Source organism: Leopardus geoffroyi, chromosome C1, assembly GCF_018350155.1.
Source record: "Leopardus geoffroyi isolate Oge1 chromosome C1, O.geoffroyi_Oge1_pat1.0, whole genome shotgun sequence".
Lineage (NCBI taxonomy): Eukaryota > Metazoa > Chordata > Mammalia > Carnivora > Felidae > Leopardus > Leopardus geoffroyi.
The window spans coordinates 14,603,389-14,630,331 of record NC_059328.1 but is presented as its reverse complement, the minus strand read 5'-3'; the positions used below and the strand labels follow the sequence as shown (position 1 = coordinate 14,630,331).

General features: G+C 52.9%; 1 protein-coding gene across 5 annotated transcripts; it reads right to left on the bottom strand.

Moving 5' to 3' along the window:
• Nucleotides 1–5,677: 5,677 nt before the first annotated feature.
• On the bottom strand, nucleotides 5,678–26,325 carry PLA2G5 (phospholipase A2 group V). 5 transcript variants are annotated; one of them, XM_045475903.1, is made up of 6 exons: nucleotides 26,192–26,325; nucleotides 25,953–26,100; nucleotides 11,658–11,707; nucleotides 10,282–10,426; nucleotides 6,907–7,013; nucleotides 5,678–6,216 (listed from the first exon to the last, which is right to left on the bottom strand). In XM_045475903.1, the coding sequence occupies exons 2-6, from the start codon at nucleotides 26,000–26,002 to the stop codon at nucleotides 6,092–6,094; spliced, it is 477 nt and encodes a 158-aa protein (XP_045331859.1). In that variant the 5' UTR covers nucleotides 26,003–26,100; nucleotides 26,192–26,325; the 3' UTR covers nucleotides 5,678–6,091. The 5 variants fall into 5 exon arrangements, with proteins under 5 accessions (XP_045331859.1, XP_045331860.1, XP_045331861.1 ...); XM_045475904.1 differs by lacking the exons at nucleotides 25,953–26,100; nucleotides 26,192–26,325 and adding an exon at nucleotides 15,006–16,350; XM_045475905.1 differs by lacking the exons at nucleotides 25,953–26,100; nucleotides 26,192–26,325 and adding an exon at nucleotides 12,985–14,200.
• Nucleotides 26,326–26,943: the final 618 nt, after the last annotated feature.

Sequence of the window (26,943 nt, the reverse complement as noted above, 5' to 3'; positions counted from 1 at the left end):
ACAGCCACATCCAATGTGGTAAGGGGCAGCCTGGGGCCACCTTCTGCCCTGGTCGCCAACCTTAACCCATAGGGTTTGTGCTTAGAGCCAACCAGTTGGAGTCAAACTCTTGGGCTTGGGTTTGGGGGTCCTCTCCCATAATAGGTGCCATTATTGAGTGCCTACTGTTTGTCAGGCACCACACCGGCTAATTTATGTGCAAATCATGTCATCAAATATTCCCAACAGCCTATGCAGGAAGGTGTTATTAGCCTGTTTGGCAGCTGAGGAAACTGAGGCTTAGAGAATTGGAGTCACAGGCCTGAGGTCACATGGTGAGGAAATACACAGAGATACCGCCTGAGCCCCCGCCTGGGCCAAAGCCCTTAAACACTGGCTCCCCAAGATTTATTTAAACTCATGGCTTGGCTCTCTGTTTCCCAGTGAGGAGCCAAACACCTGTGTTTATGTCCAGTTCCTCCGCTGGGTGGTTCCAGAATGTTCAGGGACTGATGCCATCACAGGCTTGGAGATCCATGACCAGAAGAAGCCCAGTTCTGATCTAATGCTTGAGGAGAAGGATGAGGGGGTCCAGGGCACCGGGCCCCAGGGGTGCCTTTAGGGGTTTGTGCAATTAAGGCTAAGACAGATGCCGGCAGCTTCAGTCCCAGGCAGGCCCTGAGAGGTCATGTGCACAAGGGTTTCTCGAATCCTTTTGATGGCAACTCACAGAATGTAATAACATTTACACCTGTACCCAGTCAACACCTCCCCCCCCCCGTGCACACACACACCACAACAGAGGACCATTGGCTGAAACAGCACTTCACCACTTGTGATATAGTCACACATGCATCAAGAAGCACACACACATGATGCACACGCACACACACACGCACACACACACACACACACACGCACACACACCCGATGCAACCCTCCGGACTGATTTCATCATCCACTAATGGACCAGGGCTACAGTTTAAATTATCTGTCAGGCCTGCTCTTATAGGGGCGCCTGGGTGGCTCAGTCGGTTGGGCAGCTGACTTTGGCTTAGGTGGTGATCTCACCATCGTGAGTTCGAGCCCCGCATCGGTCTGCCCGCTATCAGCACAGGGCCTGCTTCAGATCCTCTGTCTCCCTCTGTATCTGCCCCTCCCCTGCTCACTTGCTCTCTCTCTCTCACTCTCAAACATAAACATAAACAAACAAACAAAAAAACCCACCTGCTCTTATAAAATGGGAAAGCTGAGGTCAAGAAGGGGAAGGGGTCTGCCCGAGACCACCCAAGACTCATCCGAAGTCAGAACTAGAACCCAGTGTCTGGTTCCTGATTCTTCTCGTTACCCCATATTACATTCAGATTAATAGAACGTTAACCCCACTGAGTGTGGAGGAGGTATTTGGACGGTTTGAGGCTCAAAATCCCAACAGCTAGACAGGATCTAATCCTGTGCTTCTCAGAGCGTTTGGGACACATGCAAAGCACAAAGTGCCTCTGGGTCACGGCTGTGGCTGTTGGCTCTCACTGAGCCCGTGGGAATCTCCGTGGCCAGCCTCCCCCAAAACCAGGTCTCTGTATTGCATTCCTAGCTCCAACTTCTCGCTGGGGTTCCTGAGAAGATGCAGACGTGAGCCCTGCCTTCTGGGTGTCTCTGGGTGCAGGGGGTCTGACCCGGTCGGTGGACGTCTACTGAGCATCCCCTCTGTGCCAGACCCCGTGTGCCAAGCAAGGTATGGGGGTGCTGGCCGCAGTGAGGCACAGACCCTGCCCCCGGTGAGGTCAGGCCCCGGATCTGCACGTCCCAGGCCCCAATCCCCACTCTGCCTCTCTCTGGTTGTGTGGCCCAGGTTACTCACTCAGCCTCAGGTTACCCACCCGTTAAGCGGGATAATTACATCTGCCCATCAGGTTGTTGGAAGGATGAAGTGACATAACCCATATGAAAGTCCCCGGCACGTGGCAGGCAATCAGCAAGGGATAGCTTTTACGATTATTAGTACCGATAAGAGAAAAAAAGCAACTCACAGGTAAGGAGAGGGAGGCCACAGCCCAGAAGGGAAGAAACAGCAAGAACGGAGGCAGCGTGGAACACACAGGGTGAAACGGGAGGGGTGGAGCGTTGGGGAAGAAGAGAATGGTTGGGAGCTCAAAATGGAAGGGCCGTGCAGCCAGCAGTGGAAAGACCTTAAACGTCAGGCTGAAGAGGCAACGGGGAGCCACTGAAGGCCTTAGAGGAACGGAGTGGTGCAAGAAAAGATGATTGGGGAGCCCTGACTGATAGCAGCAAACCTCCACGGGGGCTTTACTTATGCCATAGTCGTGGGCTTTCCGAATTGAGCGGGAAAGGGGATTCTGTCACCATCCTGAGAGACCTCCAAGAGGTGGCAGGATTTCTGAGGCTCCCAAGGAAGGCTTTTGCCACCCGAGTGGGACGCACCGGAGGTGAGCACTCCAGTTACCTTCCCAAGCTGGCACGGGTCCCGGGAGCAAGTCCGGAAGCAGGTGTGCAAGCGGGGTCAAGAGTTGACCTGCGTCTGAGCAGGCTCTCGACACACAGGACAGGCTGGGACCTCATTTCAGGAGCAACCGCGGGAAGTCCACACCCACTGCTGGGGCGCTGAGTTCTCTCCCCTGGCCCCCTGAGGACACCGCCCCAGCGTGGAGGAACAGCCTGTCCCCTCGCTCAGCACAAGCCCAGACCGGGGAGGCATCAGGGACTGAGTGACCAGGGGGTGAGCCACACCTGTCCAGACTGTGCCACCAGAGAGGTCAAAATTCCCCCACCACTGTACTGCCTGCCCAGGTCCTCAGTTCTCTCTGTCTCCACCCTGGTCCGTGAACACCTTAAGGGCAAGGACCGCATCTCGTTCATTCACCTGTTCATCCAGTGGTTCATTCATTCAACAGACACTTGCGAAGCACCTGCTGTGTGCCAAGCATGTTGTTAGGCACCAGGAAGCCTGCTGTATCTACCAGGGCTTGATCGGAGCCTCAGAACTGCTAGGAGGCACCAACAGATAAAATAAAAGACTTTTCACAGGGGGTTGACTCCCGTGATCGGGAGAGCCAGTGAAACAGTCTGTAAAAGGCGGTTTCTTTTTCTGCTGGTGCCACCGCCTGAAGTTCTGCAGCCCAAGTGACAGGGCAAACTGGACCAGCAAGGATGAACCCACGAGGACAGCCCAGAACACCCTTTGCCATCTCGCCACCTCCAAGGACAGAAGCTGAAGCTGGTGACCCGGCAGGGCCGGGAGTTGCTGCCACCCCAGAGTCTCCCGACCCCGACGCGGTGAGCCAACAGATAGGGGACAACACGTGTCAGCCATGACAGCATCTCACGCTCCGATTCCGACTCCGCTCAGAAAAACCCTACCCCCTCTATGCCACGGCTGCCTCCACATCTCACGCAGAACGTCCCCGGGGACCCGCACGAACCGGGAATTCTGTGACGATGGCGTTTCTGGGCAACGCAGGTTCAGCAAAGCTAAGGGACACGGGACAGTTCTAGGACGGCCCACCCCTCAGGGGACCATGGCAACTTTGAGAGATGACCTCCTTGAAGGTTTGCTTGTCATGCAAGAGATAGTCAAGAGTCAAAGCCTCCTCCTAGGTTTCAGCGACCCCTGGATTTCATCTTTTCCCCAGAGCTGCCCACGTAGTGAGAGTGGGTCCAGGGCCACCACGATGGAGGACCTCATGGGGTCCCCCTCTACAGAGGATGAAGCCAGAGCCCCAACCAGACTAACAAGTCAGGGATGGCCTCTGTTATTCAAGGCCCTCGTGGGGCGCCTGGGTCGTTCCGTCGGTTGAGCGTCCGACTTCGGCTCAGGTCGTGATCTCACAGCTCATGGGTTTGAGCCCCGCATGGGGCTCTGTGCTGACAGCTCAGAGCCTGGAGCCTGCTTCGGATTCTGGGTCTCCCTCTCTGCCCCTCCCTTACTCGATCTCTCTCTCTCTCTCTCAAAAATAAGCAAACATTAAAAAAAAAAACTTAAAAACAAACAAACAAACAAAAAAAGAACGTGGAATCCAGAAGATCCTCCCAAGAACCCCCAATGTGGATGAGTCCTTGAATTGCCCCAGATTCCGTTTTCTCTCTCTCTGGGCTGGAGCTGAAGACAACAGGATAGTGATCAGAGCCCAGGGTTTTAGAACCAGGATCTGAGGACTAACTCTAAGTTTTGCTGTTGATGTGCTGTGTGACTTTGGGAAAGTCTCCTAACCTCTCTGGACCTCCATTTCCTGGTAGATAAATAAAAGTCCCCCCCTCCCCCCGAGAGGCCCTTCCAGCTCAAGCCCATCTCAGCCCGTGGTGCTGCTTTCGTAACCTCACAGCAGCCCTTGTCCACAAATGCCTGCCTCGTCTGTCCGAAGCCGGTACTCTGAGCAAGGATGCCCAGTGATAACAGTCTGAGCACAGCCCGTCTTGCACACCTTAGTGGCAAGACAAGTCCTTCCTGTCACCTGACCCTGATGGGAGATGGGAGAAGCCGGGGTTGGGTCCCTTCTCCGTCATCCAGGATACCACAGTTGGAGAGAAACGGCATTAAAGCGAAGTTCCAAATATCCTACACACCCATTTAAAATTGGATTTGGGAAACGGTTTCGATCAAAAAAGTCTGATGAGCAAATTGGTCATTTGAGCCCCATTCTGTGTAATGCTGTCAACTACAGACCCGGGTCCGTGTCAAACGTCTCTAAGACACTGGGACATTCAGAGGCATCTCATAAAATTAAATTTTGTCTTGAAAATGTTCAGCACTGGAGCTTTTAAAATACAGATCCCATTTATCATGCGGTTATTTTGGGGTTTGTCTGCGTAAGGAAGCCAAAAGTCCTTTCTTGGAAAGGACTGTCCTTTGCTTTGGAATGTGTCCTGTCTTCCTGCAGTCTCGGTATCAGATGCCCTTTCTTTTATGAACTGATAGGTGAGGTGGGTTTTTTAGAATCCTCACTTGGTAAAAATAAACCCTTCCGCTGAACTCTATTTTTTTAAATGTCCTGCTCTGTGAAATCCCAGAACCTCAGCATTCCCACTGAGGCTCAAAGTGGCCTCGGGATTCCCACTTTACGTCGCAAGAAACGTGATAGTTGTTTTTGTTGTTGTTGTTGTTTTGTTTTTTTAAGAGAAGCTAGAAATCAGAGAGGTTCGGTAACAAGCCTGAGACCACACAGCTGGAGAAGCCAATGCTGGGATTTGCATGTGGCCCTCTCTGGCCTGGCATGATCGCCAGTTATCTTTTCCGCACCTCCTCAAGGAAAACAGACACCCAGTGCTTGGCCAGGGAGGAACGCCAAGGTTTAACGAGATGAACCCCAAAGAAGGCTTGGATCTTATCCCAGAAAACCTTCTGTTCCTGAGAGTCTGTGGTGAACTTTGAGTTGAGTGTCCCAGCGGCAGAGAGTTTCCAGGGCAGAGGAAAATGCCCATGTAGTTTAATTTGTCTTAAGAATAAATTTTATTTAGGGGTGCCTGCGTGGCTCAGTTGGTTAAGCATCCGACTTTGGCTTAGGTCATGATCTCGTGGTTTGTGAGTTCGAGCCCCGCGTTGGGCTTTGTGCTGAGAGCTCGGAGCCTGGAGCCTGCTTTGGATTCTGTGTCTCCCTCTTTTTCTCTCTCTCCCCCTCTCCCGCTCATTCTCTCTCTCTCTCTCTCTCCCGACCCCCCCCCCAAATAAACAAACATTAAAAAATCTTTGTAAAGAATAATGTTTTCAAACATCTCTATGGCAGAATTAGGGGGTCAATTTTGCTTCTACCTTGAGTAAAAACTCTCTAGAGGGTGGTAGTGATAGTCCGACTACAGAAACTGCAAAGTCAATGTGTCTTCCTGGAGAAGGGGCGCTGTCTTCAGGGCAAGCGGGAAGACAGCCGGCCTGGAGCGTGGGGCGAGCCCACCTCACAAGTGGACCTTGCGGGGTCCTGGGACCAGAGTCATTCTCCCGGGACTCTCTGGAGCGTGGAGTGTGGCCGTGGGGCTCCGCCAAGCCCCGTGGACCATGGAGAGAGAAGGAGGTCCAGGACTGCGAGCCTCTCTCGGGAACCCAGGGGAGTCGGTGAGCTCCGTGTGGGAGGAGAGAAGGGAGCAAGGAGCTCACTGAGGGCCACTAGAAGCAGAGGATGTTGGGAAAGTATCGGTAACGAGGATTATAGCTCCTCAGATTCCTCTTCAGGCAGTAGACGAGCTTCCGGTCACAGGCACAGAGCTGCACTTGGCAGAGGGGCCCGAGGTCTGCAAACAGGACGCCAAATGCAGAATGAGGAAGGGAAGATGTGGGCCCTACCTACGCTGCCTCCTGGGCTTGCTTCTAGCCTGAGCTGCGCCCCCAGTCTGCTTCCTGCCCCAGCAAGCTCTCAGTCTGATGAGGGAGGCACAGCGTCTACACTGGGGAACGCATGATCTGATGGAAGAGGCATAGCTGGTGCCTAGGGTAAGGTTTCAGCCCAGGGAGACACAGCCCCTGCCCTCTGGGAGCTCCCAGTCTGACGGTAGAGACACGGTCTCTCCCCTTAAGAGTTCCCACTCTGACGGTGGAGGCAGCCCCTGCTCTGGAGGAGGCACCACCCTCAGACTTAGCTTTGAACTCAGATGGACCTGAGCTTGAATCCCAACTCCAGCTGCGTGCCCTGGCAAGCCTTTGGGTTTCAGTTTCCTCGCGTGTAAAATGGGACTGAACGCACTCCAAAAGGCATTTGGGGGCGCAAGAAAAAGGAAGCATGCAAAGCATTCGGCACCTAGTGAATGCTCAGTCTGCGATGTTTCAGCCCTTACCCAGAGGTCCTCACTGCAGCAATCCTGCCCCTCTTGTCCCCAGCTCCGCCCTCCAAGCTACAAGCTGGCTGGCCTCTAGGGGCAGCTGAAGGCAGAGCCAGAAAAGACCCAGGCTCTGTCAGTGGCCTGAAGGGGAAGCCCCAGCCTTACCGCAGGTGACCAGTCCCCGTGCAAATCTGTATTTGTATGACTGTGTCCGGATGTGGCAGCCTTTCTCCTCCAGCCGCCCGTAGCAGTGATCATGCACCCAGCAGCACCTGTCAATGCAAGGGACCTAGAACCTGAGCGGACGGAGCACAGCACTGGTGGGTGGGTGAGGTCTGGCAAAGAAAGAATCTAAGGATGAGGCCGAGTACTTCTCTGCTCTTCCTCTGGGGCTGCCTGCCACCGGCTAGCGGTTCACTGGCCCGCTTTTTCCTCCAAGGCTCACGGTGAGACTACATCTCCCAGCCTCCCCTGCAAGTAGGTGTGGCCACACAGTTAGATTCCGGCCAGGGGATCGCGGGCAGAAGCCATGGACACCACTTCCCCGGCCTACCCGTGAAACTCTCCCACACTGTCCTCCTCTTTCTCTCTCTCTCTCCCATCTCTCAGCTGGATGGAGATGACCCCGCAGAGGACTCTGAGGCCACAGGGGAAGGCAGAGCCACAAGACGGAAGGAACCGGGGTCCCGGAAGTAACACGTGATTCACATGGAACTGTTACATGAGCAAACAATAAACTTCCGGTGTGTTGGGTGTGGCAGATTGCAGTTTTTTAAAATCGACTTACGGAAAAACAGCCAAGGTCGTACAGTGTTCCCTTTTGCCCCACATCCTACGTCCCCTATCATTAACATCTTATATTATTAGTACAATACACTTGTTACGGTTAACAAACCAGTATGGACGTCGTTGACTAAAAGGCTAATTCGCTAAATCATAATACATCCTTATTGATTCATTAATTATAAAAACTCCATCGTTTATTTAGATCTCCTTACTTTTTACCTAATTTACCTAACGTCCTATTTCCATTCCTGCCTATTAACCTAATGCCCACATTACATTTCATTGTCACGTATCCTTAGGCTCCTCTTGGCTGGGACAGCTTCTCACACTTCCCTTGCTTTTGGCGACCTTGACAGTTTTGAGGCATACTGGGCAGGTGTTTTGTAGGATGCCCCTGTATGGGATTTGTCTGATGTTCTTATGATAAGACTGGGGCTATGGTCTAATTATTCCAGCTTTGGCCTTTGGGAGCCCTTTCAGTCAGCTCCTGTGCTCCCTGACATATATCCCTAGCATTGTGGGAGGTAGCTCTCTTTAAACACTTCCTTAACTTTCGCCCTTACATGAGACTCCAGGCTCATCCTGTATATTTCCTGCCCTTGTCTTACAATCAGCCATGTCTCCAAGGAGTCTTGGTTTTTTTTTTTTTTTTGTTTTTTGTTTTTTTTACCTTATTTTTGAGAGACCGAGCACAAGAGAGGGAGGGACAGAATCTGAAACAGGCTCCAGGCCCTGAGCTGTCAGCACAGAGCCTGATGTGGGGCTCAAACTCACGAACTTCGAGATCATGACCTGAGCCGAAGTCGGACGCTTAACCGATGGAACCACCCAGGCACCCAGTTCTTTTTTTTTTTTTTTTTTTTTTGAAGAATGGTATTAGAGACCAAGTCTGGGCATAGGAATTTGCTTATTGGGGCGCCTGGGTGGCTCAGTCAATGAAGCATCCAACTCTTGGTTTTGGCTCAGGTCATGATCTCACGGTTCGTGAGTTTCAAGCCCCACATCAGGCTCTGTGCTGACAGCACGGAGCCTGCTTGGGATTCTCTCTCTACCTTTCTCTCTGATTTCCTGCACTCTCTGTCTCTCTCAAAATAAATAAACTTTTTAAAAAAGTTGCCTATTGCTAGTGGGATGTTTCTTTTGGGTCCTCCCAGCTGACAGAGCAAAAAATATGTGTCTACATTAACCCATGTTTGTACACACATCAGTACCTATTTCTGTGCGGAACCACCTGCATCTGTATTAAGCCAAACAGGAGTTTGTCCTGACCTCTAATCTGTCACCACAGGGAGGGAACTCCCCCTCCAGCAGTGGGAAACTTGGCTCCAACCATCTGCCATCCATTTGCCTCATGGCCTCCTTCCATGATCCAGGTCAAGTGTCTCGGAATTTTCCAAAGAACAATCTCTCTATCTCACGTTCAAAGTTCTAGAACTTTGACACTTCCCAATCAAGAAGTGGAATCCAGTTCCCCTCCCTCTGAGAGTCTTTGAGATTGCCTCCACCAACTGATACCACAGAATTTCTGAGGCTAGACCCTATTGTCTTGCAGTCTTGGGACACTCACTCTTGGAACCCAACAGTCACTGTGCTGTGTGGGGAAGTCCAAACAGCCTTGGAGAGGCCTAAGTGAGAGGAGCAGAGGCCCCCAGCCCACAGCCTCAGCTGAGCTCCCAGCCAGCAGCCAGCCACAGCATGCCAGCCATGGGAGGGAGCCATCCAGAAACTGGATCGTCCTGCCTCATCTGAGCTGCCCAAGCTGAGGCCGGATGGAGCTGAGACAAGCCATCCTGCCAAGCCCAGCCCAAATGGCAGATTCTTAGCAAAATAAATGGTCATGGTCACTTTAAGCCACTACATTTTAGGGTGACACGTTATGTAGCAAAAGACCAACTGACTAGGTCTCCAAGATGTGTGACACGTTACTAGATGTATCTCGAGCAAGTCCGTTAACCTCTCCGAGACGGAGCTTTCTCACCTATAAAATGGTGTTTCAACTGCTGGTGGGAATGCAAACTGGTGCAGCTGCTCTGGAAGACAGTATGGAGGTTCCTCAAAAAATTAAAAATAGAGCTACCTAGCCACCCAGCAATTGCACTACTAGGCATTTATCCACGGGATGCAGGTGTGCTGTTTCGAAGAGACACATGCACCCCCATGTTTATAGCAGCACTATCAACAATAGCCAAAGTATGGAAAGAGCCCAAACGTCCATCGATGGATGAATGGAAAAAGAAGATGTGGGATATGTATACAATGGAGTATAACTCAGCAATCAAAAAGAATGAAATCTTGCCATTTACAACTACATGGATGGAACTGGAGGGTATTATGCTAAGCGAAATTAGAGAAACAAAAATCATATGACTTCACTCATATGAGGACTTTTAGAGACAAAACGGATGAACATAAGGGAAGGGAAACAAAAATAATATAAAAACAGGGAGGGGACAAAACATAAGAGACTCTTAAATAGAACAGAGGGTTACTGGAGGGGTTGAGGGAGGGGGGATGGGCTAAGTGGGTAAGGGACATTAGGAATCTACTCCTGAAATCATCATTGCACTATATGCTAACTAACCTGGATGTAAATTAAAAAAGTAAATAGATCATTTAAAAAATGTAATCATTAAAGTTAAAAAAGAAAAACAAAATGGTGCTTCAATACTCATCTTCCAGAACTGACGTGGAATTAAGTGAGATCCTTGGGGTGTAGAGCCTAAGTGTAGAGGAGAATTATGAGAACCAGCTCACCAATCAGTGCCGTCCTTGGGGGTCCCCCGACCGCCCCAACCACAGTAACAGCCGTAGAAGCCGTAGTTCGTAAGGGCGGTCTTTCCGGTCACCTTCTCAATCATGGACTTGAGGTCCAGCAAGCCCCCTGGCACAGCAGGCACACCTGAAAGGCAGCCCCCAGCCCCAGGTGAACACACCATGCTTGCCCCAGGCCCGCTCGCCCTGCAGGCTCCCGCCCCTTGTCCTGCCCTAGGACTGGGGGGGTACCCAGGCATCTCCTTCTCCTTCTCCCTGTTAGTGAGACAGGAACAGGAAAGGGGAGGTCAAGTACTAGAGCTAAAAGTCCGGACTTGGAGAATGGGAAACGTGAGTTCCAATCCTGCCTCTGCCGCTCGCAGCGTGATGTTGAGTGTGTCACTTCATCTCTCCGAGCCTCAGCTTCCGTGTGTGCAAATTTGTGGGGGGGGAGGGGGACACTAAAGCAAACGCCTACCTTTTGGAGTCATCCTGAGGATTCAAATGAGAGAAAGGATGTAAGTTATGAGCACAGTGGCAGACACACACTGAGTGACTAAGAGATATCCGGTGTAATTATTATGGTATCTGTATGAAGCGGGAAGACAGGTGCTTCCCGTGTCTCCTGCCGATGCACACCTCCCTCCCCGCAAAGAACACCATTCGGAACGTAAGGCACAGAACCTTAGAGCAGGGTGGGATCCTCCGAGATCACTGAAGCCAGCTCCCTCGCCTTACGGATTGGGAAACAGTAGTTTGGAGGGAAAGGTTCGGGTTTCACAGTGAACCAGAGGCCTCCCCTCTCTGCTCTAGGCCTCCCGCCCTCCCTCGGTCTCCAGGGATCTGGCAAGATGTCAAAGATTAGGACAGCCTGGCAGGGGCTGTGGACATGGTTATGGGACTCCCCTGTGCTGTGCGGTCACCTCCAGCTGGGAGGGGACAGCAGGTGGGGCGTGCATAAAACCCAGGCCAGCGTCAGCAGAGAATGACCCAGAAACCACGGTATGGAGTTGTTATATAAGGGTCTTGTTTTCATTTGGGCTTTATTTTCTTTTGTTTTGGACCAACGTTAAAAAAAAAAAAAATATGCCTCCCACATTTGCAAGCCACATATTGTCCACATAGCACAACCTTTACCCATCACCACCTAGAATCATGCTACAGCAGCCCCACCAGTCAGCTGAATATCATCCCATGTCACAGAGGAAGAAACAGAGGCTTGGAGAGGAAAAGGCTCTTGCAGACGAGTATACAGTAAGTACAGAGCTGATGTTCAAACTCGAGTCTCTGTGACCTCAAAGACTGGCCTCCTCTCCACTACCCTATTATTCCTAAGGGTGGAAGGTCACAGGTTCAGAGGTCATGGGGCCAGCACTTACTACAAGCCAGGAACCAAGCCAGCGTGAGAAGGCCTTTCATCTCTGGGGTTCTGGAAAAGAAAACACATGCCATGGCACACGTCTCAGGAGATGCCCCCACGACGCATTCAGACCTCCCCCCTCGGTCCCCGCCAGGCCCCACTTCTCCTGTTGGGCAGCACACGGGGCCGCCTCAGCCGGACAAGAGACAAAGACCTCAAGGCGTTGATCCCAGAGGCTCCTGGGGGCAGAAGAGCATTTGTGGGGTGTGGCCCCAAAGGAGGCAGGAGAGGGCTTTCCCACCACAAATGCCCCAATTCAATTGCCCCCTCTGCGGAAGATGGCTAAAAGCAACCGAAGAAACAGGCTGCAGATTTCTTAAATGGAGATTTGGTGGCACGAGGAAGGAGCAGGAATTGACACAGGCTGGACGTGGCCCTTGGTGAAGGACACAAGGACCGGGCAGGGAGAAAAAAAAAAAAGCTAAACCTGGACAAGGGCAGTGATGATGCGGGGGGGGGGGGGGGGGGGGGGGGCGGGGGAGACGGAGGGGAGCGGATGGTGTTAAGTCCCCTCATGGTGCTTGGTTGCCGGTGTTCAAGGATGTCTTCCCTGCTGGGGTCTGAAGGCAGAAGCGGGAGAATAATGTGTGGCCCCGAGTGAGTGCTCAGGGAGGAAGCACAGGCTGGTCCCGTGTGACCAGCTTTCAGGGCCTCGTGATGGCTTTGTGAGTCCCCCACACTTTTGCCTTCATGGGGCCCTTCCTCCACAAAAAAAAAAAAAAAAAAAAAAAAAAAAAAATTCTTTTAAGTTATATTTTCCAACTACGTTGGTATGGAAGCAAATACAATCCGGGCTGGATGCGTGATTGTATATTCGTTATTATTATAGCCAGTGGTTTTTTTTTCCTCCTGATTCTAAAAGAATTAAACTGAAGACCTTTCCACGGACCTCAGGCACTGTGCCTACCTTAAGAATAAGTGGACCCTGGGTACCCGTGAGAGCTCCGAAGGGTAGGTATCACTGTTTCCATTTTGCCAGTGGAGAAATGGAGGCTCGGGGAGCTCATGGAACTTGCCAGAAGTCACACAGGTGGTAGGAAGTGGAAGAAGGGTTCAAACCCACGCCTGTGCACCTCTCACGGCATCGCACAGCCTCCCTTCCTAGAGGGACCAGCTCCACTTTGAGCCACGGAGCTGGAGGCCCCAGCTTCCCTCCCCACGCCTGTCTCCGGCAAACACATGAATCACTGGCCTTGAGTCCCAAAAAGTCACACCCAGAAGGCAGAGGAAATTCCATGTGTCTTGGGCCAGTGCCTGATTCTAACTTGGCCTCAAAGGTTCCTTACCGGTGGCTGGCTGTTTCCCTTCCTACTCCGGATCCCAAAGTCCTTGTTTATCCACAGCTGTTCAGCTGGCCTGTGGTCCGTCAGGACTTCCCCTTCGGTGCCTCTGACCCCTGAGCTCAGTGGTCCCTTGTGCAGTGCTCTGCCCCGAGCCCCTGACACCTGTCAAGGCCTGGTTCCGTACACACAAGCTGTGGCTCCCCAGGGCTCCTGGTTACTGGGCTGGCCTCTCCATGCCATCCTTTGTCCGGGAGCTCCTCTGAGTTCCAAGAACATTCCTGAGGGTTCTGTCCACCCATGACCTCCACCCTGAGGGCTCTGACCAGCCAAGGAAAATGGCCCTGGACCCTACATTTCCACACCAGTCTTCCTCAGCTGCTTCCCAGAGCCACAACAGGAGAAAGGTGCCAGTCACCGCGCACAGGCACCCACAGTGTGCCAGGTTCTGTCCGCTGCTCTTTAAAAGCCTGGCGAGCTCCCCGGCAGGTGGCTATTGTGAAACCTGCAGGCTCAATGTCTGTCCCATCAGCAGTCATTTGTTGGACCAGGGGATAGCAGCTGTTGGTTTTACAGGTGGGGAAACCGAGGCTCTGGAAGGGGATGTGCCCAGTACTCCAGCCCAGGAATCGACTCTGCTTCGCTGCCTCCAGGCAGCAACTCTGTACCCTTCCCTGTGTTCCTTTTCCATACTGGATGATGCTTTGAAGTCCTGGGGACCTTGCTGGGCTGGGAACGGACAGCCCCTCCCAGGACCAGCTAATTCCTAGAGGTAACATAAGACTCCCCTTGAGCATGGCCGTCATAGGCAAACCAGCCGGTGTGAAACTCACACCCCGACCTCTCCGTCTAACTCTCCCGCTCCCAGCCAGCGTTTCTTCTGCCCTTTTTCACTCCATGGCCAGAAGCAGATAGCTAGGGACCAACTCTGCACCCCTGCCTCCCAGAGTCTGCTGACACCATTCAGGCTGGCCAATCTCACAGCGTTTACCCTGCCCTCCTTTGCCTTTCCCGTGGAAAACACAAGAAAGGCTCTGGGCTGAGCTTTCTCTCATTTCTTCTGCCTCCTGATCAACCCTGATGCTTCCCCATGTGGCCCCGCATGGTGTGGTATGTCTCCTGCTCTCAGAAACTGTAAATAACAGACCTTTTTTTTTTTTTTTTTTTGAGAGAGAGAGAGAGAGGGAGAAAGAGCACAAGTAGGGGAGAGGGACAGAAGGGGGAGAGAGAGAATCTTAAGCAGACTCCATGCTCAGCTCAGAGCCCTACGTGAGGCTCGATCCCACACCCCTGGGATCATGACCTGAGCCAAAATCAAAGTCAGACACTCAACAGACTGAGCCACCCAGGTGCCCCCAGACTAGCTTTTAAATGGCAACCAGCTCTTGATCTGTCGGCCTCACGATATACCTGAATCAGATCAAAATCCCAGGCACATTTTAGAGCAGCTGGGCCCAGGGCTGTTGGTGCCACGGAACAGCACGAGACCCCATGGAAAGGGGCCTGAAAGAATACAACAAAGGGGCGGCAGAAGCTTCGAAATAGCTGCCCCAGGGGCCAGGAAAGCGGCCCATCGGTGGAGCCCAGAGCCGCCCCCCAGGAGAAGGATGTGGGCTCGGCTATTTCCATCCAGTGACCACAGAAGAAAATGAGCACAGCCACAAGATAATTTAGGAGGAAAGTGGTAGCTGAGGTCATGAGAAGTGGAGGAAGTGGAAACAGACAGCCTAACGGCGGCACGAAAACGTGGGGGCCGAGGAGTGGCCGGGTCACTGGAGGGATGGACCCTCAAGTCCACACGCAGCAGCCCCCCCCCCCACCATTCTCCCGGACCCCCCAGTCGGGTCTCAAGCTAGAAAGGACAGACAGCACCAAGCCCCACGGCACAGCAGGCACGTGAGAAACCTCCCCCGGGTCTGTGGGGGAGGCACCGGGGGATCAGGGGCCTCCTCTCGCAGCCCCTCTCCCTCCCTGCGCCCTGCCCACCCCACCCCAAGCGAGGCAGCCCCCAGAATGAGATTCCTCACCAGGGAGACCTTCTCTCCGTGTCAGGCCTGCAGCAGGGGCAGGGGCTGGGCCTGCGGGTTTTAAAGGCCTTTCTGCCAGCCTCCCACGCTCCTGACCGGGCGGCTCCGGGACCGACGGCTCACCTAGAAGGGCCTGCCTCTCCCCTCAAGACCCCCGGGGGCTTGGTCCCTCTCTGTTCAGAAGCAGCTATTTCCTGAAGGGTTCACAGTGCCTCGGTGGCTTTCAGGAGAGACGCTGGAGAGGGTCTGGCTTGGGCCGCCCACGGTCCAGGCTTCTCCACGGGGGCGGGGAGGCTGGAATCCCCCTCCGGGGGCAGCCTCCCGTCCGCCCTCCACGCTGCGTCTCTATGGAGTCCTCCAGCCCACGGCCCCTGTTCACATTTCATCCCGTCTCGCTGGGCCTCAACTCAGGGACGGCTGTGGCAGCCAGGAGGCACCCCTCCCGGACTCTCCCCTCGTCCTCTTCCTGTTGTTGCTGACTTGCCAACCCTCGCCCTGTTCCTGAGCCGGGGAGACCCAGGAGCCTGTGAAAGCCGCACTCTGGAGATGCTGGAAAATGTCCCTCGAGCCCAGCTGGCACCTCCCTGTTGGCACCTGACTCCGACTGGCACGGGATTCCCACATTCCTTCTCCCTGGGAAGGAGAACTCTCCAGGCTTGCAGTTAGAGACGGGCAAGCTGGCATCCCCGCTCGGCCGCTCAGTAGCTGTGTGGCTCCAGCCAGGTCACCACACCTCTCTGTTTGTTGCTGTGAACTATGAGAATCATGCCGCCCTGCCGCCCCAGAGGCTCGTGGCAAACCAGCTACATAAAACAAGGCCGGGTAGGGAGGTGTGAGGCTCACGGGTTGGCATCACAGACTCTAGATCAACTTCGAGTCCTGGGTTCAAATCCTGGCTTCCCCACTACGAGCCACAGCTGCTTCGGGCCGACTGTAATTGGCCTGCCTCAGTGTCCTTGTTAGGATGCCAAAGTGAATGGATGCATTTATAACAGAGCAGTGGCCAAATAATGCTGGTAAGCAAATGATGAGTAGCCTTCTAGAGGGTTCTGGACGAACATGGGTAGCTGTTACTATGCTCTGTTCACTTCTGTTAATCCGTGCCCCCGCCCGGTCCCTGACCCATGTGCGCACACTTTTCTGAGAAGACGTGAGTGTGAGTTCCTTTGTCTCGTCGCTCTTGCCTTCTTTGCTCTCCTTCCTCTGCTCGCGGCTGCGTCAGAGAGAAGCCCCTCCTTCCAGGCCTCAGGGCCCTTGTCTTCCCGAGACCTAACCGCCGGGCACCCCGCGGAACCCTACGAATCCAGCTCAGTACAAGAAAGTGCTTACTGACCATCTGCCACGTGCAAGGCCCTGGGCGGGGGGGTGGGGGGGTCACGGTGAACAAGACCGAGGCCCAGCCCCCACAAGCTTCCCTTCGGCTTGAGGGAACAGACAGCAAAGGCATCGAATAAATACGGGCCAGTATGTCAGGGGGTGACAGCTCCCCTTTTCCTTCCTCCTCCTACCGACACTCCCGGGCCTCACCATCCCAAACCAAACACAATGAAGCAAGAGAGAGGAAAACATCCCTTGCCTCTGCAGACCTGTCTCTCCAGTTTTGTCCAGGGGCGCCTGGTGGCTCAGTCGGTTGAGCGGCCGACTTCGGCTCAGGTCATGATCTCACGGTTCGTGGGTTCGAGCCCTGCGTCGGGCTCTGTGCCGACAGCTCGGAGCCTGGAGCCTGCTTCGGATTCTGTGTCTCCCTCTCTCTCTGCCCCACCCCTGCTCGTGCTCTGTCTTTCTCTCTCTCTGTCTCAAAAATCAATGTTTTTTTTAAAAAAGCCAAATTTCTGGACTGAGAAGCCTCCACTGTTTCAACACCCACTTCCGTCTGAACGCTTTGCTGCCTGAACCCTCTGCTGTGTCCCTGAGCCGGCTCCCAGGGATCTCCCCCAAAGCCTGGTGTTGCCCAAGCTTGGGCTTCACCCCCCAGCCCTCCCTCTCCCTCTGGCCTTAAGAGGGCCACACTCAGCCATCTGCCCTCCGCTGCCCAGCCTCCCAAATGCGGGTGTTTTCAAGGGATCTGCCCTCGGAGTCTGCTCCGCTCTGTCTGCACCTCTCCCGGGGTGAGTTCATCCATGTTCAGGGATTTAGGTCTTATTTCTCCGCAGATGTCCAGGAGCTAGCCCAGCCGAGCGGTGTCTGGCTTTAGCTGTGACCCAATGACACTCCCTGAACAAACGATTAAGTATGGGGATGAGGAGAAAGCACAATGTCAGCTCGAAGGATCTGAGCTTCAAGTCAGACAGATCCGTCCCCACCATTTCCACTCCCTGTCGAGTAGAAGACTCTTGAGGGCAGGATCCTTCTCTGATTCATTTCTGACCCCAGCACCTAGAGCAACATCTGACGCCTGGTAGGTCCTCAAGAATTATCTGTGGGATACGGGCACATGCACCCCGATGTTTATAGCGGTGCCATCAACAATGGCCAAGGTATGCAAGAGGCCCAAATGTCCATCAACTGATAAGTGGATAAAGAAGATGTGGTTTATATACACAATGGAGTACTGCCCGGCAATGAAAAAGACTGGAATCTTTCCGTTTGCAGCAACGTGGATGGAACTGGAGGGTATTACGCTCAGTGAAATAAGTCAGTCAGAGAAAGACAGTTACCATATGTTTTCACTCATACGTGGAACTTGAGAAACTTAACGGAAGACCATGGGGGAGGGGAAAGGAAAAAAATAGTTACAAACAGAGAGGGAGGGAGGCAAACCATAAGAGACGGTTGAATACAGAGAACAAACTGAGGGTAGATGGGGGTCTAGGGGGAGGGGGAAATGGGTGGTGGACATTGAGGAGGGCACCCGCTGGGATGAGCACTGGGTGTTGTATGTGAGGGATGAATCGCGGGAATCTACTCCCGAAACCAAGAGCGCACTGCATGCACTGTATGTTAGCTAGCTTGACAATAAATTACAGTAAAAAAAAAGAAAAGAAAAAGAAAATAAATATCTGTGGGATAAATTAAACATCTCATAAACATGCCTGTTCTCTGGCACCTGCTCTGTTGATCTTGTGCAGACTCGTCCCAGGGCTGAAGCCCCACTGAGGGCAGCCAGAGACACTTGGACACGGTCTCATCCTGAGACCAGAGCTGCCGAGATGCCCTCGGCCTCATCAGAGGGTTTGCTGCCTCCCAGGAGGCTGGCATATAGAGCAGGATGGCCCGGAGCTCACTGGCAGACGGTCCACACTGAGTCCTCCTCCTCCTCCAGGGAGTTATACCTGATTGCTCCTTCCGTAGGAGGGCTGCCTGTCTCTGGAGTGTTGCAGAACTCATCACACACGTTGCCTACTTCGGCACTTCCAATTGGAAGGAGGGGGTTTCGAGGTTGATCACTCAGGAAGGGAGGAGGGGATGCCTGGGTGGCTCGGTCATGAAGCATCTCACTCTGGCTCAGCTTATGATCTCACAGTTCATGAGTTTGAACCCTGCATTGGTGAGCACAAGCCCCTCTCTCTCTCTCTCTCTCTCTCTCTCTCTGCCCTTTGCTCACTTGTGCCCTCTCTCTCTCAAGAGAAGAGAAGAGAAGAGAATAAAATAAAATAAAATAAAATAAAATAAAATAAAATAAAAGGAAAGAATGAGAGAGGAACTCAATCCTCAGTGGACATCCACCGTGCCACGAGCAGAAGAAGACAGGTTCAGCATTCGGGATCTTGAATCCCCACAATATCTCATGGGGCATTAGGACCCCATTCTGTAAGGAAGGAAACTGAGGGACAGATGTTAGGTCGCTTACAAAAGCCTGACCCAAAAAGCTAAAGCCTGGCCTATCACCCCAGTCCACGTTCTTGCCACTACGCCAAGGGGTAGACCCCCCAATAAAGACTTAATGGTCATGATTTTCACAGGACATCTGACCGGTGTCACGTGATTTCCTTATAAACAAGGTGGAGAAGTAAAAGCTTGAGTAATAGTCAGAGCTCATAATTCCTGATAATTGCTTGATGGGAGGAACCCAGTCTGTGGTTATAAACTTCCAGCCCAGGGCTACAGGCAGTGCTAGGAAGTGCTACCTGGCCTTTCAAAACGTTAGAATTAGTTGCTAATTTGTAAGTGTTAAGAGATCTCGGACAGAAATCCAGATTTCCAGCTTCTCTTTAAAAGTCCTGGCAATCCTGGGGCGCCTGGGTGGCTCAGTCAGTTAAGCATCCGACTTCGACTCAGGTCATGATCTCACGGTCTGTGGGTTCGAGCCCCACATCGGGCTCGGTGCTGACAGCTCAGAGCCTGGAGCCTGCTTCTGATGCTGTGTCTCCCTCTCTCTCTGCCTCTCCCCCACTCTCACTTTGTCTCACTCTGTCTCTCAAAAATAAATGTTAAAAAAAAAAAATTAAAAAAAAAAAAAAGTCCTGGCAATCCTGGCTCTGGATCCCCACACACCCACAATGGCCAGACCCCATCAACTGGACACGTGTTTAGCTTTGCCCTGGTCTCCGTCATTCCTTACTGTCCCATCCCCACCTGTCACACTGCTGCTCCCTGCCTGGAGGGCTCTCTAGTGGCCTGTCATAGAACTGGGCTTGAGTCCTACCCTCTCAGCCCACCCCTCAGTGATGGGACAGTGACGGCCTTGAGAGCAGAGATCATCTCTCGTACAAACTTGTGTTTCGAGTGCTGAGCTCAAAGCAAAGCACCTGATAGTTGTTCAGTACTGGGGGCACCGATCCCAGGACACGGAGATCACTGAGGGCTTCCTAGAAGAAAAGTCACCTGTACTGAATCTTTTAAAGTAGGTTGGAGAAATCGGAACCCTCGTGCACAGTCAGTGGGAGCATAAAATGGTACAGTTGCTGTGGAAGACACTATGGCAGCTCCTTAAAACATTCCAAGTCGTGGGGGTGCCTGGGTGGCTCAGTCGCTTAAGCGACCGACTCTTGATTTCGGCTCAGATCATGAGGTCATGGTTCATGAATTCAAGCCCTGCATCAGGCTCCGCGCTGTGACAATGGGATTCTCTCTCTCCCTCTCTCTGCCCCTCCCGTGCACATACTCTCTCTCCCTCTCTCTCTCTGCCCCTCCCATGCTCGCTCACTTGCTCTCCTCTCTCTCTCTCTCTCAAAATAAATACATAAACGTTAAAAAAAATTCAATGTAGAATTACCATATGACCCAGCAATCCCACCTTTGGGTATGTGCCCAAAAGAATTGAAACAGGGCCCCAAAGGGGTCCCTGCACACCCATGTTGATAACAGCATTATTCACAATAGCCTGAACATGAGAGCAACTCAAGGATCTACCAATAGGCGAACGGATAAAGCAAATGCAGGCTATACATACAGTGGAATACTATTCGGCCTTAAAAAGGAAAGAAATTCTGCAAAACGCTACAACAGGGTTGAACCTAGAGGATGTTACACAAAGTGACATAAGCCAGTCACAAGAGCACAAACACATGCGATCCCACTTGTAGGACACACTTAGAGTAGTCATCGTCATAGAAACAGCCAGTCGGATTGGGAGTTGCCAGGGGAGAGGAGGGAGGATAGGGAGTTAGCGTTTAGTGGGAACAGACTCTCAGTTTTACAAGATGAGAAGCGTTCTGGAGACGGATGATAGTGGTGGTTCCACAACATTATAAATGTATTTCACACCGATGAGCTGCACATGTAATGCGGTTAAGGTGGTAAATTTTAGGCTGTGTGTATTTTACCACAATAAAAAAATCGGGGAAGAAACAGGGGAGTGGATCAGAGTTCACCAGGCTAGGATGCGAGGAAGGGCATCCCGAGGGGAAGGAACAGCCTATGTAGGGCTCACAGGCATGTGTCACGATGGCTCGTTTGGGGAGCTACGAAGAGATGAGGTGTCTGAGGGCATTAGGCAGCGGGATTCGAGTAAATATGTAATCACCGGCTCTCCGGGGAGGGTGGGGAAGAAAAGCCCCGATTTTTAACATCTGCCAGTTGCTGTGCAGAGAGCAGCATGTCACTGACTGAGGCACGTGCCCGCATTCTGGACCCACCGCTTGTTAGCCATGTGACCTTGGGTGAGTTTCTCAGCTGCTCTGTGCCTCGGTTTACCAACCTCAGTAATGGGGACAACCATGTTACCTGCCTCGTCTCTCTGTCCTAGGCTGATCCGTGGCAGGCGTTCGGAATTGAGTTGCCGCATGGTAGGGGCTCAGCAAACGTTTGCGATTTTTCCCAGGAGAGTGGGGCGGGCCTCCGCGTCATTTCTCAGAAAAGGAACTTTCTCTACGTGTTTAGCAGGCACGGAGGAATGGTGGAGGGGCTGGATGAAGAGACACAGCGGGGTAGGTCACGAATAAGAGATGAAGAAGTCCTACCCCGACATCCCCCCGAACAGAAACCCGCAAGGACCTGTGACCCCCAAGCCCGCTATCACTCAGATCACAGAGGCAGCGGCCGTCTTGGCGGTGACGGCAGGAGCGTGATGTCCACGAGAAGGGCTCCTGGCCAGACTCATTGGGAGGGGTCTGTCTGGTCCTGACCCCCATTCTGAGAGCCTTTCTGGAAGACTAGGGGGTGTCTGGGTCACAGGATGCCTGTCTGATGAGGGGTCAGGGGCTGACTGGTGTTTGGAAGGGGGCTGGGGGTACCCAGTCTCTGTCTCCAAATTTCTGAAGGGCTGCCGAGGGTGAAAAGCACCCTACTTGTCCCGTGTGGCTCCCGATTGTGGAGGCAAGACCAGACGAGGATGCCCCATGGAGGCAGATTTGGGCTCAAGCCCAGGATGTCTTTTCTAGCAGCCCAAGTGTCCCAGGAATAGAATGAGCAGTCTTGAGGGAGGCGAGCTTCCTGTCCCCGGAGGCACTTTGTATTTACTGCATTTTAGGAACAAATATAGTGCAGAAGGTGGGGACTGAAGACGTAGGGCATGTCCCGCTCCCCCCTCAACCTCTTTGGAAAAGGAACACGAGGGACCTGTCAACAGCACATGAAGTGAGCTTAAGTCAGTTTTGGAGTGGAAGTTCTAGCCTGTAAAAAGGGTAAAAAAAAAAAAAAAAAAAATGACAATTTAGCAAAATTGCAAAAAAAAAAAAAAAAAAACACGCAGAGAAAAGCCAGGAGCCCTTCAGCATTCTACGACATGGGGAGAGCTGTCAAATATTCCATGCCCTCTGCCTCGTGGGTCTCCCCACCCCCGACCTTGACTCACGCCACAGTCGTGTTCAGGGCTGTGGCAAAGAGCAACATCAGTTGAGTCGGGTGCTGACTGGATGGGCTCCAGGGTACCCGCCGCTCTGACATTCTGCGACAGTGCGTGCTGTCACATTCACATTAAAAGCATGCCAAGCTTTGCTACCTAGGGCTTTGGTACTTGCTGCTTCCCCGGCCTAGAATACTCATACTTCGCATTAGCATTAGCTCCAGGTCTCAGCACAAATGCCACCTCTTCCGGGAAGCCTTCCCTGACCACCTCCCTAGGGTAGTTCCTCCTCCTCCACTTAAGCTCATATCATTGCTTTTCCCCTCGGTGACACTCACCATCATTTTGGACTCTCTTTCATGTATTTCTTGACTTGTTTAGGACTTCTGTCTCCTGCCCCTTCCACTACAGGCCGGGAAACTCATCAGTCTTGTTCCCCATCTTTTCAGCAGCTAACACATAGCCTAATACATATTTGGTGTTTGATATTTATCTGTGGAATAAAGAATAATTAGGGGTGGGGAGGATGTGAATGAGCCAAGACTTAAGGGAGTAGCCAGCCTCACCAGATTTCAGCTATTCTAGAAGTCAGCAGCCTGCTCTACTGATATACACGGGGGCACCCGGCTGGCTCAGTCGCAAGAGCGTGCGACTCTTGATCTCGGGGTCGTGAGTTCAAGCCCCACGTTGGATGGTGAGATTACTTAAGTAAAACTACAATGAAGGTATGTTAACTAACTTGAATTTAAACAAATAAATGTTTAAAAATAACTTTTAAAAAGTCATACAATTGAAAAAAATAAAAATAAATGAAATGAAGGGACACACAGGTCGTCTTACTGTGGCCTCAGTAGGTTCCTGCATGTGTAACAGCTACTCTTCAGTAAGACTCATCTGTCTTCCACCAAAAACCTTTGCTGGAAATGCAGATTCAAACACTCACCTGGGAGCGAATGCCTGCTTTGTTTTATCTTTGAAAAACCAATCAAACTGTTCATTCTCAAGAAACATACTTTGAGCTAGCCTTCCCTTCTGTCTCTGTTTCTCACTGTCCTTTTTGCTTTTTTGCATTGCGAAAACCTGCTTGTTTTTCCACGGTGTAATGTCACTTCTTTTGTTTTTTGTTTTTTTTCGGAGAAACCCTAGAGCAGGCTCTGATTGGGAAGATCCACCATGGCGCCCAAGGCTCTAGGCTCATGGTCCTGACACTCACGGTTCCAGGCCCTGCTACTTCTCACCAATCCCAGTCCAACCCAGCAGCCATTGCTGGAGAAATTCCTGTGGGCAGAGCTCCAGCTGGGCACTACAGGAAGCAAGTGCAAAGCTTAGCCCATCGTCCTCTGCACTCCAGAGTTGAGAATCCAGCGCCTGTCTGTTAGGATGGGGGAAGATGAGAACAGGCCTTTGGAATGCCCATAACCCTCGAATAGCACTTGAACTCCTTCCCCGGGCCTAAGAGGAAGCGTGCCCTCCTTGCACAGCCAGAGTTGCTGGCTTCCTCCTCTGCTCCTGGTTCAATCTGCTTAACCTCTAGGTCAGCACGTATCACCTGCTGCCAGAGTCACAGGTGCCTGTCTCCCCCCACAGGCCTGTGGCCCTTCATGATCTGGCCCCACCACCGCCCTTTCCAGCCTTGCCTTATCTATCCCCCCTGCTCCCCAGTGCATTCCTGGGAAGAACGCTTTTTGTTCGCCAAATATACCGCACAGAATATACAGTTTGGCAGGTGGTGATAAACACTCCAGGGGACAATAAAGCGGGGAAGGGGGCTGGGAGTGCTGTGTGTGTGTGTATGGGAGAGGGAGCTTGATGGTGAGGGTGGCCAGGGGGGCGCCTGGGTGGCTCAGTCGGTTAAGCGCCCGACTTCCGCTCAGGTCATGATCTCACAGTCCGTGAGTTCGAGTCCCATGTCAGGCTCTGTGCTGACAGCTTGGAGCCTGGAGCCTGCTTCCGATTCTGTGTCTCCCTCCCTCTCTCTCTCTCTCTCTCTCTGCCCCTTCCCCGGTCATGCTCTATCTCTCTGTCTCAAAAATAAATAAACATTAAAAATAATAATAAAACAAACAAACAGCATGGCCAGGAAAGGCCCCCCTGCAGAGGTGACATTGGAGCAAAGCGATGGAGGAGGTGAGGGAGTAGGCCACGGGGACATCCTGGAGAGGAGCATCGCAGACAGAAAGGAGAGCATATACAAAGGTCCTGGGGTAGAAGCATGGCTGTGAGTTGGAGAAACAATAAGGAAATTAAGTCTTCCTTTGCCAAAAAGCCTTCTTGTGAACCCACCACCCCACTCGGACCGATAGGTTCCCCCCTCTGTCCCCAGACCCCCTGTGCGCTCACTCATCATTGGACAATCAGATTCTATCTCAGTGTCTCCCCCTCAAGACTGCGAGCAGCTTGGGGACAGGGACTGTGCCTTTTATTTTGCCATGCCCGGTGCCCAGCATAGGGTTTAATATACATTTATTGACTCAAGTGAACCCTTGGATGAATGAACAAAGCAGACCGGGAATCCGTGAGGATGCGTTATTCACGTCTACACTTGCAGCACGTATAGCACACTGGCACAGGCTGGGTCTGCGAAAAGGAAGTTTGCGGAATGACTGATACAAATGGCCAAGGCTTACCAAGTGCAGTTACCCCGCGAAGCTCTTCATGCGCCTTATCCCATTTCACCCTTAAAGCGATCCTACGAGGTGGGCACTGCCATCATAGGCCACTTGCAGATTAGGACACCGAGGCCCGAAGGGAAAGAAAAATCACACAGCTGCTAGGCAGGAAAGCCCTGAGTTGAACCTGACAGGTCTGACCTCCCAAGGCTACAGAAATCCAGCCCACAGGTCAGCTGCCTTCCAGAGAGAGGGGGCCGGGCGCAGGGCGGGGCAAGGAGGGCTACGGAGGGACCGAGGAAGAGGCCAGAGAGGTCTCCCTGTAAGGGCCTGGACGGCACCTTCCCAGCTCTGTTTTTCCTCCCGCGGGGACCAAAGTGTCCACATTCGGCAGATGCTCAGAAAAGGTTAAGGAACCGTTGATGATTCTTTTTCCCAAAGAGGAACATTTTCTTGTGGTCTACGTTAAAAAAGAAATTCAGGCAAAGCCTCAGACGGACATAAACACAGAGCCCGCTTCATACCCGTGCCTGGCTTTGCCTCCATTTTCAGGGACCACTTTCAGGGTCACCTTCGGCCCCCTTTGATTGGGGAAAGGGTTAACACTAGGCAGGGAGAGATAAGGGACCCTCGGGGAGTCAGGACACAGCTGTGAGGGGGAGGCTGAAGAAGTGGGGAAAAGACAAACATGTTCCAGACCTGCCTGGGCTAGGTGCCATGAAGGGAGTCTCACAAACTTTCTGATAAGATCCCAATAAAAAGTCAGGGACAAAAGTCCTTGGCGGCTACCCCATCAGGACCCCTCTCACTCTTGAGAGGTTTATACTTTGTCTCAATAAACTCTATCACTTTGCTTATTCTCTGTTGTCTGCGAGATTCACTCTTGGACCCCGTGAGACTAGAGTCTCTCCCCGCCCCCTCCTGAAACACCTGCAGGTGAGGCCTTGCCTCCTTAAGAACCGCACGGCTCACCAGGTTTGTCACCTTAAGGGAAAGGGACTCCAGGACCCCAGGGAGACTCCTCCAGCAGGACCTGTGCCTGGCCCTCACTCCCCAGAGATCCCCCCCGCCCTCACCACCCCACCCCGGGCTCTCCAGACCCCACCTTCTCCCGTCTCTCCCACTACCTGGCCTGCCCCTCCCAGGATAGGCAGCCTCACGCCTGTCACTGACCTTCCCGGCCCGGCCTCCGCTCCTGCTCCTGCGGCCGGGCCTGCTCTCATCGGGCTCCCGGCTCTGCTGGCTCCCTACCCCCAGCCACAACATTGAGGCCCATAGGCTGACTCTTCAACTCTTCTCTTGGACTCTTCCTCTCCAGAATCTTAAAGGCATGAGTGGGAGCAAGTGAAGACAGGCCTGGGGGTGTTGAGAGAAACTCGCACCTGCACCCAGCGGGACATTCCCCTGCTCACCCCCAACTGCCTCCACAGATGCAGGAAGGCCAGCAAAAACCCAGAGCCTGAGGCTGGCGGTCCTACCAGAGGGGCCTGGGCGGTCACCCAGAGAATTCCAGCGGGGGTGGCTTAGAGTCCAGAATGATCCAGGTCACAGCCTTATCCGGCTTGACAGGGCCTTTGCTAATCCCACACACACACCCCACCCCCAGCCTGGAGGAATTGCCTCCACCTCGGCCCTGAGCTCAGAACTCTCTTAGGGATCTGACCGTCTGCTAAGTAACGTGGCTATCGGAGCATCTGGGGTCCTCGGTCTTGGCTGAGACAAGGGCATGATCACAGAGCCGGGGGATGGGATGCCCAGGAACACAGATGGGGGGGGGGTGGGGAGCAGGGTAGAGTGGAAGGTGCTAGAGCCACCGGGAAAGCAAACGTACTGGAAGTGAGCTCTCAGAGAGGGGACCGGTGGCCAGAAATGCGGTGGTGTTGGCACTTACTCCAAAATAATTTCCCGAGTTCCTACTCTGTGCCGGCCGCCGGGTTCAGAGACGAACGTGGGCAGGGGACTCCTTGCTCGGAGTTTAATGCTGGAGACAGCGCAGGAACGAGCAGGCCACCAAAAGCAGGGCGGGAGTGCAGGGATGGACAAGCCCAGAGCAGCAGTGTGGACGGGGACACCCTGCCCTGGCCAGTGGGGGCCGGGAATGATAGTAAGAGCAGCCACTGCAATCACAGCAGTGGTGTTAACGCTTACGGGGTGCTTACTGTGT